Here is a 12,573-nt window from a genome sequence, read left to right on the forward strand (position 1 = left end):
CGGGGTTGGTAAATTGCACTATTTTCGATGCTAATGCGCTGATTGGTTCAGGAATTGAGTCAAGCTAATGGTACGCTTCCCTTACGCTCGCCATGTTTGCAGAGCTGGGCCCAGGTCTTTATGAGTATGTACCCTGCCTGTTTGTAGTTGCAAATCATTTTCGTTATAGCAAACACAATTTAGCTTCGCATAAAAACACGCATGTGATATCAAACATTAAAATTCACGATGGATGATGATTTTCCAGTTCAGGTGAAGCTCATTAAAAAGTTAAATACTTTGCAAAATCTTTTACATTTAATTTTACATTTCACAGATGTAGATTTAATCCCGAAACTCAAATATAGACCTGCTTGTGGGCTTTTATTTCTTTATTGTCACAAGGATGCTTATTTAAAATAAACGTACACTGACAGGAAATACTGAAAGCAAGCAGCAATAAAACCATATGCGACAAGCAAACACTTCTATAGCGCAAACGCCTTGCACAAAAGGAGGCCAATAAAGGAATGATCCAGTGTCATGAAAGTCTGATCCTAGACCCCCATGAAGGAGCTGTGTCTTTTGTAGGCGGCTGTTTGTGAACTGGAGCGTCAACAAGAAGGGGTGGTGTTTGGGAGGAGATGCTGGTGGACGGTGCACTCTGCACGGTTGTGAAATCTGCTGTATCTTTGTTTTTCTTTGCTGCGCACTAAAAAAAACCATGAAACTATCATATGGTTAACTGTGTTGTGCAAAGAAAACCTGCGCTCTCAAATCCCCGACCTTTCAGTAACTCTGCTTAAATGATGGGCAGCATACACTTTATCTCTGGCTTCAATAGTTGCCATAATAATGAGAGGCTAATCCTACAACACATTAAGTTCTATGCGTACGTAGATGTGGCTGCAAAATACTAGTCACAAATTGCGACACGTGATTTTGAGACCACTAAATTAATCTGTGTATTTATTAACAGGTCAGTTTACAGAATAAGGCTAGGGATCGGGTCGAAATCTGTCCTATAATAATACTGTTCATGGGGCAGGTTGTCAATTGTCACTTCGGATGGTGGTAGTCACAATGACAGTGGCCTGCTGGGGACAGCAGCCCACCATATCTGTGATCACTTTTTAAATATTTTAATTTTAAATGTAGCCCATTTTCCTTAAAGGTAATCGTACTGCGTTTAATAAAAAAAACTACTTTTTTTTAGAAAATATTTGTGTGAGAGTTACCAGTAGTCCTTTGTGCCACTGCCTATTCCCCAATAATGGTTTGAGGCTAAAAATAGGTGCACATGCCCCTTTCAAACTGTGATTCAGTATACATGTCTAAACCCATCTTGCTATCCAGTAAAAACAATGTAACAGTCGGAAATCCAGAGATTTAGCAAATTACTGGGTTTGTGACCCCTAAATGGCTAGCACATTTGTCTCAAAGTTACAGCTTCTTTTGTGAAATTGCTTACTCATTCCTGCAGTAATTATAGTTCCCTTTCTCTTGTTTTCTCCCCAACGCTAATTACTCCTTCATATGTTCTGTTCTCAAACTAATGCTCCACTTTTCTAGATGGATTGATTTCAGTTTTGTTCCCACTTGCCCATTACTTTCTTAATAGCAAGGGAAACCTAGTGGGGCAGCAGGCTGGAGTATTGTCATCAATTATTAATGTTAGAAAAAGACTTGGAAGTGTCAGTTCAATTCCCATTAGGAAGGTAAACACATGTGTCGGACTCACTGCCAGTGTTGTCTCTGGTTGGCATTTTGTTGTGAGTTTCAATGTAGAAGTCCCTGTTTAGTGCGCTGCCTCATCTGAAGTGAGGCAACCAGACTATATTTATTATCAGAACAAGATTGTAGATTTACATAATGACATACTCAATGGTTTAGGTATGAAAATATCCTGGTCTTTCATGCAGATCTAAGCCTTTATGGCTGAATTGCAAAGATCTACCTATTAAGATACTCTACTTTAGATACTTTATAAGAAAGAATATAGAAAACCTCAAAAGAATCTGAAGGCTAAATTGTTCCACCAATCAAACTCACTCTCATAAGCGCCTTTTCAATTGGGTTTTAGAAAAACACCCACCAAAATCTTGTCCATTCTCCGAAGCGACTCAGACAATTTATACGAACAATGGGGTACATCAGTCTACACTGCTCAGGTAAACAAAGTGATCCATTAGTTCAACTATCTCTATCCTTGATGCTCCCATGATGTACTTACATGCAGAAGCTCACCTCTAGAACAAGAAATATCTTGCACTGAGCAGAAGGTTGAAAGCCAGGCTCTTGGCAAACAGGATACGAAGGCTGATCACTGTCAGTGACAGGGTGTTGACTTTTTCACTGCTGTGCACTGTAATCGAACATAATGGGAAATTCATAAATATACATATATCCAACAAATTGTATTGTGGAACAGCAGAACAGCATACTATTCAGGAAAGTATTCGCAGGGTCATGTGTAGTGGGAGTGGTTTTCCTTCATATCCACTGGAACTTCGTTTGTGAGTTTTGTTTTCACTTACATTTCACATCAATTTGTTAGTTTGCTTTTTAGCAGAAAAGACAAAGATGTATTCCTGACGAGGTTTTATATTATGATGATACTTTTTCCAAGTACATCTTTGCACCTAAAATGATTTCTTATGTTGTGCAATCAGGCCCTTTATCAACTTGATTCCAATTGCACTTACTCATCAATTTACTGAAGCATTACTGACAATGTTGAGTCTTTTGAGTCTTGCCTTTGCTCCCCAATATGGCGAGTTGAGATGAACTTTTGGAATACTTTCAGGATTATCTATGACTTTGCACTTACACAGAAATTCCTCCAACCAACTTAAAATCAGATCCCAACCATGGACACTGATGCAACAAGACCATGATTGGTATCCAACCACAGTGACACAAATACAACATGCATACAAAAAAACTCAAACAGCATACATGGCACGGTGATTGAGCATCTGCTGACCATTGCACTAACAAAATTATGTCTTCTCACATAGACAACACCAGTGAGGCAAAAGCTGAATTATTTTGAACAATTTCCCATATTGTCCCAGAAACACATAAAATATGAGAAAGTGCAAGAACTAACTAATATATACATAACCAAAATATATATGCAAACTAATTTAAAAATCGAACTTAATATAAAAGGTTTGATATATATATATTCACTGAAAAAAAACATAGGTTTTAGGGGTGTTATAGTTAGCTACACATTTCACTCGTATAAAACCATTGAAATTCCCCTGTTATAGTTAGTTGTACTAACTATAACTCGCGTTTGCCACAATCCACTGCTGATGATGTCACATATTACATTATTCATGACATGGTCAGTGACATCACTGATGACATCTCAAATGACATCACTGATGACATCACTGTTGACATCATCCAGTGAATGTGGTTTGCTTCGGCATTTAAATAAGTATTATTTATATTTTGCAATCTGCCTTCAAGAGTGAGTGTATGTATAAGTGTCTGAATGGAGGATTTAGTAGCAATTTGATTATCTAAGTGACAAATTTAAAGTGTCTCACTAAATATATGGGATAGTGATTAAACTGTGAATACCTGTATCACTCTAGCTCTTGTTGTGTAAACTACTACATACGTTGGTTACTAGCTATGTGAAAGTCAATATTAGTTATTAGTTAGTTAAGTGAGTATATGTGTGGGATAGTGAATGAATGTGTGTGGTTGGGTGGGACGTGTATGACTGTCCAAAGATGTGTAAATAGATTATTTAGTAGGTATATAAGGTTACGAGTGTATGTGGAAACAGTTGTTTGAGTGAATGAATCTCTTTATGGATGTAGTGATGAGTAAATATATTTCTGAATGATGTATGTCCAACAAACTAGAAATATAAAAGGCAGTGTATGTGACAGTTGTTGTATATAAATAAGTGTACCTAAGACTCAGTGATTGTATGAGTGACTGTATGGATAACTGTATACTTGTAATAGTTATTTTATAACACACTAAGTATGACTTACTATCTATATGAACAAATTAAGTTGTGTTTGTGTAAGTGTAAGTGTATAGCTTATTACACTTTAGTATGATCAATTGTTTACATTAGTGAGTAGAATATCTGCATAGGTGACTAGGATGTGTGCTGGTGTGTAATGTTGATGTAGGTATATAAGCATATTTAATAGTGTTCTATTGATCTTTGTTAGCACGTATGAGTGAATCTCTATGTAAGTGTTTAGATGTGTGTGTAGATTTAGGAATCACTGAGTGGGTTTTAGGAAACTTGTATTGGTGTGTCAATGGTTTCAAATATGGTACTCCAAATTTTATAATGAGTATTGAAAGGTAATACTAGTATATGATAAGATGTATCAGACTGTCACGTGGATGATGTCATCAGTGATGTCATTTGAGATGTCATCAGTGATGTAATATGTGACATCATCAGCAGTGGATGGCGGGCGCGCGAGTTATAGTTAGTACAACTTACTATAACGGGGGAATTTCAATGGTTTTATATGGGTGAAATGTGTAGCTAACTATAACACCCTTAATACCTATATTTTTTTCTGTGAATTTCTAAGGTTTTTTAAATGCTAATTCCTAACTATAACTTATCTGAAACGTATGTTTTTTCAGTGAATTTCAAAGGTTTTATAAATGCTAATTCCTAACTATAACATGTCTGAAACCTATGGTTTTTTCAGTGAATTTCAAAGGTTTTTTAAATGCTAATTCCTAACTATAACATGTCTGAAACCCATGTTTTTTTCAGTGAATTTCAAAGATTTTTTAAATGCTAATTTGTAAATATGTTTATTGTTTTTTGTAATATTTTCTAATTACATGTTGTTTAACCTTTTTATTTTTAGATGTTATTTTTTAAATTACATTACACACCCCGTGATTTTTCCCAAAAATAGGGGCCTTGAGGAGACCTAGAGGATCGGGGTGTGTCTACCCTCCCCCTTTTCACATTTTAAACACACATTTCACACGCTTCTTCAGCCTCCCTTGTACCGAGACATAAAATGGCTGCCAACAATTTCTAGTTTCGAATGTTGACAACCACTTGACAGCCAATTAGCCTTCAGTGCGTGATCAGAAGGGTGCGCTTATGGTACGATGACAATAAGCGGAGTATACGTATTCAATTTTTTTTGGGGAAGTGGGCCGCGTGGCCCCCGCTCCCGTGCCTAATTCCGGGCACCGGGGTCCCCAGCCCCCGGGGCATGGCTAAATATATATTATTATTTTAAGGAGGAGGGCTGCAAAGCAGAACTGAGCTGGCCAAAAGTTAAAAAAATTTCAAGAAGATTCCTCAATCGACGCCAAAGTTATTGGTAATAGAATGTTGCAGTTTTCGTATGGATAATAGGACCTAACTATAACTGCCTTCTGGCGACCGCCAGTAGGTAATATATATATATATATATATATATATATATATATTACCTACTGGCGGTCGCCAGTAGGTATATATAGTTAGGATTTTTTCTCTATGGGTTTTTTGAAAATTCTATGTCTAATAACTTTGGCGTTTGTGGACGGAATTGGCTGAAATTTTCAGGAAAATGGCACATTTTGTTTCTGAGCAGCCCTTGAAAATTTGGGGGGGGTTCGTCCAGTGGGGGCCGAGAAAAAAGGGGGGTCCCAAAACGTGTTTTTAACATTGAGTTTTCCATAGGGCGGTTGGCCTCACTTTTAGCCCGAACGGCTGAATGGATTTGCACGAAACTTGGCAAAATTGTAGGGACTGGTAGCCCGATGTGCCTTTTGTAGGTCTCAATATATGTGCTCCAGTGGATTTTGAGAAATTAACGTTTAAAAAAAGATATATATCTGTAACAGCGGACCGGTTAGCGCTCTGGTTCGCGGACTTTTCGCGCAACGGAGCTTTGTGAAGCGAAGCTGATTGGTTCTCCGGCGTCTGTCAACATTCCAAACAGTCCGTAGCGGCCGCCATCTTGTCTCTCGGTAGGATCGAGAGACAAGAGGAGGTCAAAACAAAGGGGGAAATAACTATAAGGGGGCATAGTAGATCCTCGCTGACCCCCTAGGTTTGATGTGGAGGTTTTAAAAGGGCCCCGCGGGGCAAAAAAAAAACAAAATAATAATAATCGAACGGCTGAATGGATTTGCACGAAACTTGGCAAAATATTAGGGACTGGTAGCCCGATGTGCCTTTGCTAGGTCTCAATATATGTGCTCCAGTGGATTTTGAGAAATTAACGTTGAAAAAAAGATATATATCTGTAACAGCGCTCCGCTTCGCGTACTTTTCGCGTTACGGAGCTTTGCGAAGCTGATTGGTTCTCCGGCGTCTGTCAACATTCCAAACAGTCCGTAGCGGCCGCCATCTTGTCCCTCGGTAGGATTGAGAGACAAGAGGAGGCCAAAGCGAAGGGGGAAATGACCATAAGGGGGCATAGTAGATCATTCCTGACCTCTTAGGTTTGATGTACCATTTTGCCAAGTTTGGTGTAATTCCGTTCAGCCATTCAGGCTGTAGACGTATGTAAATGTCCTATGGAAAATTGCATGGGGAAAACACATTTGAAAGTGTTGAAATTTAGAACCAATTAAAATGTTACTTTGGTTTTGTATTTGTGTGTGATGAAAGTTAATTGGTTATGTATATATGTCAAATGAGAGGAAACCACAGCCATTTTGTGATACTACTGTCTGAGGTACATTTGTGAGGAATTTTTGGTGGTGAATTTCTGGTGTTTGATTTACACAGTACTAACACTTCTGCTACTTTTAAAAAGGTGAGTTGTTAATTTGTAAGGGGAACTATGTTGTACACTTGAAGATAATTTGAAAAATGTTTTCTGTTATTTATTTGCAGTCCTTCTGTTATACTAAATACTTGATGAAGTTAGTTTTATATTATGTATTACTAAAAACGATAAATGAAAGTGATTATTTTTTTCTGCAATTTACAGCAAGCAATTTCAAAATAAAATGGCTCACAATGAAGAGACCGTGGCAATTTCTTTTGAATTGTCCACTACATTGATTGAAATTGAGAGCACCAATAATGAAATATTGTCACAAGGAGGACATGACTTGTATGATTCCATTAGATTGATTGAAATGGACAGCACCAAGAATGAAATATTGTCACAAGGAGATGACTTGAATGATTCCACTACATTGATTGAAATTGAGAGCACCAATAATGAAATATTGTCACAAGGAGGAGATGGCTTGTATGATTCCATTAGATTGATTGAAATGGACAGCACCAATAATGAAATATTGTCACAAGGAGGAGATGACTTGAATGATTCCACTACATTGATTGAAATTGAGAGCACCAATAATGAAATATTGTCACGAGGAGATGACTTGAATGATTCCACTACATTGATTGAAATGGACAGCACCAATAATGAAATATTGTCAGAAGGAGGAGATGACTTGAATGATTTTTTTGATCAATCTCTTGATGGCGAATTTATCGAGTGTTTGGAGACCATAGAGTTACAAGAATCATCATTGCAGACTTTTAATGAGGAGATTCCAGATGAGATGATTGAAGAGGAAATTACTGATGAGGACATGTTACTAGTTGTTTCAAATTTAGAAAATTCTGAAGAATAAATTTATATTTAGAAATCAAAAATCGTTTGAGACATTATTTATTTTTATTTTTAATTTATGAGGTTGTAGCGAAGTGATTGTAGTATAAAATGAGACTTATAGTATAGAGTGCAACATTTTTATGTTACATGGTAAGTTTACTCATATTTACTTCCCTTCTGCCACTATATTATCTCCAATGTGTATTTGACATGTCTTCTTCATCTCCGGCCTCCTTTCTCTCACTGTGTGTCTCCGATGCATCTTATCGCTGGTATTTTGTGTAATTACAGAAGAGAGTAAAATAAAATAGTTCGGAACGTGAAAAGGGGGCAAAGTAGAGTACTCCTCACCCCCTAGGCCTTTTTAGGCGGTCCCAAAAGGATCAGTTTCTGCTTTCCTGAGAGATTATGGTATGAGTTCCATATACCACAATAACTTGCATTACAACATGCAAGATATCTATCTCCTATTACCAACTTTTGGAGATATTCGCGCTAAGCGCGAATATCTCCAAAAAGTAACACCTGCCCTGAGCAGTTCTTAGCCATGTTATCCAATGGGAGGTGGATAACATGGCTAAGAGTATTAGCTCGGTAATGCATGAATATCGCTGACTTTTTAGCGATATTCATGCATTGCGGCCGTTTATTATCGCATTTGCGATAAACCTTGATAATAGTAAGGTTTATCTTCGATAATTTCTGACGATGCTTAGTGGTAAAAAATTGGTTGGTAAGCATCGTTAGCGATAAATATCGCTTAACTTTGGTAATATGCCCCAACGTCTGTTAACGTTCGATTCGAAGGAAATGAGGAAGTGTTGAAAAACATTGTCTGCGCCATCTTGCCTTTTTTGAAATGCCACACTTTTGTCGTGCACGGCAGCCATTTTAGATGTCTTGACCAGACCCACTCTCTGCACGCTGTCGATTCGTAGCATGGCTCCTCACCCTCGTAAGCATCTCCCCCAGGCACTGGTCACCACCGCTCTCTGTCTTATGCATGGGCAATAAACCTTCCCCCATCTGCGCTGCTCTTCCCTGAGAATCACACTCTGTGCCCGCCCGACACCTCCCTTTCGCCCTATTCACTACCGCACCCTCTGACACTCCTCTTCCTCTGTGTCCGAATGTCCAGGCCGGTCCTAGGCTATCAGCTAGCCCTGCAGATGTAGTTTATGGCCCCAGCTGTAAAGAATCACCCCTCTTCAAAGGAGTTATAGTAGATCAAGGCCCACACCCGATGTGATCCGTCACAGCACACGCGTTCCTACTATCTGAAAACCATCCTGTATTGTGATTGGGGAGGGGACCGAGCCTGAAGCGGAAGATTCCAGGAATGACTCTTTGTACATCAAAGTTTTTACAATTATGTGTCACATTAAAAATATATAGCACTCCAACAAAGTAGTAGGAATATAAAACTTTAATAACATATAAATATATACAACAAAACAAAAACAGTAAAAACATTTAAACAACGAAGAGACCGTGGCAATTTCTTTTTAATTATCCAATAGATTTATTGAAATTGACAGCACCAATAATGAAATATTCTTGTCAGTAGCGGTCTGTTGTGCGAATAGTTCCAAGGCAGCAGAACGCGCTGAAATCTAGATGGCACGAAAGTGATGTCTAGTAAGTTGCCGCCCAGCAAAAAACGGCGTGGGGCGCCGCGGGGGTGAGTGAGTCCAGTAGGCACCACAGCTATTCTTACCGGCATTGCAGAATTACTGCTGGGGACAATGCCTGTGCTGTAGCAGGGTCACAGCAGAAACAAAAAGGATTCTGTTGAAGATGTTGTTGGTTTTCAATTTGAAAACAGTTCTGGTGTCAACTGCTATGCTAATGTAGTGGTTAATGTTTTGTTTTCTCTAGAAAATGTAAAAGAGGGGGAGGCAGTCCAAAGTTCCGTTAAAAGGGCAAAGGAAAGGATCGGTGGTTTGAACTATCAGTCAAAAAGGGGAGGGGGTGCAATAATTTTTCCTACCGGGTCACACTGTGCTTTCACCGGAAGTAAGGTCTGCAGGATTGTAGTAATTCAAAGTGAGGCTGGCGCCAGCATGGGAGCGTCGACGTCCCGCGGATACAGTTTCGTCACTCCACGGGCGATCATGGCAGTCATTCCCCATCGGGGGTCGGAGACTCCCGCGGCTCCTCTAGAATCTTCAAGGTCGTGGAGGACTACGGTGGTGGAGTCAACCAGTGACCGGGCCATTTCTTTATGTTGGGCCCGCTCTTGCCAGGTCGACCGCCATTTTGAGAGTTCGGCAGCTACCGGCGATCGCGGGGTCACATGAGCGGACGGGCTCCACCCTGCCGGGCGAGACGTTGCAGCATGGCCACAGTGGAAGAACCGTTATCTAGGTCGTTCCGAAACTGTGCAGCACTGTAGTTGTTAGGATGCCACCGCCTGGAGCGCTGAGGGTGCAGCTGGGAAGCCTCCACCTGGGGAGGCGGGAGAGGCCTGTTCGCACCGTCTCTCCCTCCCAGTGCACCCCACGGCGTCTCGCTTGAGATTTGTTATGGCCGGACCAGGCGATGAGGACGAGGGGGGGGTCGGAGGCATGTGCAAGACATCCCCCTCCAGTGTTGTCGCAGCCATTATAAAAGAAAGAAGTGTCCCGTCCGTCTTCGGGCCGGGCTTCCGGTGGATGTCGGCCGGACGCCCCTGGCTCTGGCCCCATGAACGGGTTTCTTGGTTTATCGGCTGCAGCCGGATCCCGTCGGCCTCGGCCCCCCGACCGTTGGTGGTCGGACCGGAAGAGCATGTGGCGGGACTACCTGCAACTCTCAAGGGCCACCGCGGCCGGACTGGGAGAGAGAGGGGAGGGTCGAGGAGACATTCCCCCCCCTGCAACTGTTCAGCGTTGTAAAGGCAATCCCCTGGCCGGGTCCCGCTGGTCTCGGCCTCTCCTCCGGCTACACCCTACGTTAGGATCTCCTGGCCGAGGCGTGGCAGCAGGACCTGCCTTATATGGGCTGCTCCCGGCTGGGCGTAGCCGGAACCCTGCCCCACCTTGGAAGTTTCCAGAGTGGGGGTGGATGTTCTACTGACTTGCATTTTCCCTAGTCTATCGATTTTTTTGGCGTGGCAGGCGGTGGGACAGCGAGGGGTGATTTGGTTTCTCTTACTGTTTTTCTGGTCTCTCACCACTGGCATATTTTAACGTTTTCTTGTTTCTAGGACATTAATAGGTTTTATCATTACGTTATGTTATCGTTTCTTTGTTCGTTGTTTAATAAAAGTTCATGTTCATCAGTGGCCTACTGATTTTCGTTTTCCTATTTTTTTCTTTCCAGGTTGTTTCATGGTAAAGTTTCTGTTAACAGGATACAGTGATCACTTCGTTATTATTGCATATGTCCTTTTCACTAGGGGTGCTCTCTGGTCGGGCCAGATGACGTATCTCTAGTAAATGGTCCGGGTGAAAAAGGTGCATCAATCAGTGGGGAGTAGATAGGCATGACAGATTACAACGGGGGAGAACGGTCCGCATTACGTACCCTTTCACTACTTGCAAAGATTTTCCTACGTTTATTTGCAAACAGGGAATACCTCCAAAAAGAACTAATTCCCAAACAGTCAATGTTCGGACAATCAATCAATCAATGAGGAATGAAATAGGTACGACGTGTTAAAGGCTTGCGTTACCTACCCTTCACTATCTGCAAAGGGAGATAGAATATTCCTATTCTTCCTCGTTTGCAGGTAGAGAAGATCGTTAAGAGAATTAACTTCGAACAATTCAATGCTCGATTGAAACAATCAACAAGGGGTACTGTGAACACAAATGAACGCCGCTTATATACATACGCATTGCTATTTTCAACAGGTTGTTCCTAATGTTTCTATTTTAGCGAGGTCAAAAGAGATCCCATTAGTGGCCTACTGATTTTGCTCGATTCCTTTTGTTTTTTTACACGATTTTTCGCTATCTGCAAAGACTAAACAGAGTATTGCGACTCTGTGCTTGTTTGTAAATAGAGAATGAACCAAAGAGAACAATCAATCAAATGGAGAGAGAAGCAGGCACGACGGATTACAAAGGGGGAAAGGGCTGCGTTAACTACCCTTCACTATCTGCAAAGAGAGAGTACTCCTAATAGAAATGAGGGGTGGGGGGCAGCAATCAAAGCAGATCAGTGTGCATAAACACGAAAAAAAAAATTCTTACCACGTACTTGACATTCGACAGCTTATGATATTTGCTATTAAAAAACCATTGAAATTCACTGAAAAAACCATAGGTTATAGACCATATATAGTTAGGAATTAGCATTTACAAAACCTTGAAAATTCACTGAAAAAACCATAGGTTATAGACCATATATAGTTAGGAATTAGCATTTAAAAAACCTTATTTTACTCACACAAAACCATTGAAATTCCATATATAGTTAGTTGCACTAACTATATATTGCGCACCCGCAATCCACTGCTGATGATGTCACATATTACATCATTCATGACATGGTCAGTGACATCACTGATGACATCACTGATGACATCTCAAATGACATCACTGATGACATCTCACTTGACATCAATGATCACATCACTGATGATATCATTCATGTGACAATACAATGCATCTCCTCACATTTTAATATAACCTCTGTTTCACCCAGTGTTAAAAACAGAGTATAATTTTTGAAACCATTGACACACCAATACTAGTTACTACATACGTACTCACTGATTCCTACGTCTACACACACATTCACTCATTCACCCATACAATCATTCATACATACAATCACTCATGTTTACAACACAATCATATGCACTCATACACCTATACAGACACTCACACTCTGCCACTCATCCATGGAGTTACTCACACACCTAGTCAGTCCTGTAAAGAATCAATCACACTTCCATTTTCTACTCTATACAGTTAAACATAGAGCACCTTACGTTTTCAACCATATACTAACACATACTTACTCTCTTATACAATCATTGATACAAGTACACATTGATCTGTACAGAGTCACA

The 12,573-nt window shown here is 40.4% G+C and overlaps 1 gene segment (V, D, J or C); it reads right to left on the bottom strand.

Moving 5' to 3' along the window:
* Positions 1 to 346: 346 nt before the first annotated feature.
* The window catches only part of LOC144753568 (T cell receptor delta constant-like), a 147,164-nt gene continuing 134,937 nt past the window's right edge, over positions 347 to 12,573 (bottom strand). The window contains 2 exon segments of the C gene segment in view: positions 347 to 691; positions 2,213 to 2,344. Coding sequence covers positions 2,229 to 2,344 — 116 coding nt within the window.

Source organism: Lissotriton helveticus, chromosome 5_1 (assembly GCF_964261635.1).
Source record: "Lissotriton helveticus chromosome 5_1, aLisHel1.1, whole genome shotgun sequence".
In the NCBI taxonomy this organism is placed as follows: Eukaryota; Metazoa; Chordata; class Amphibia; order Caudata; family Salamandridae; genus Lissotriton; species Lissotriton helveticus.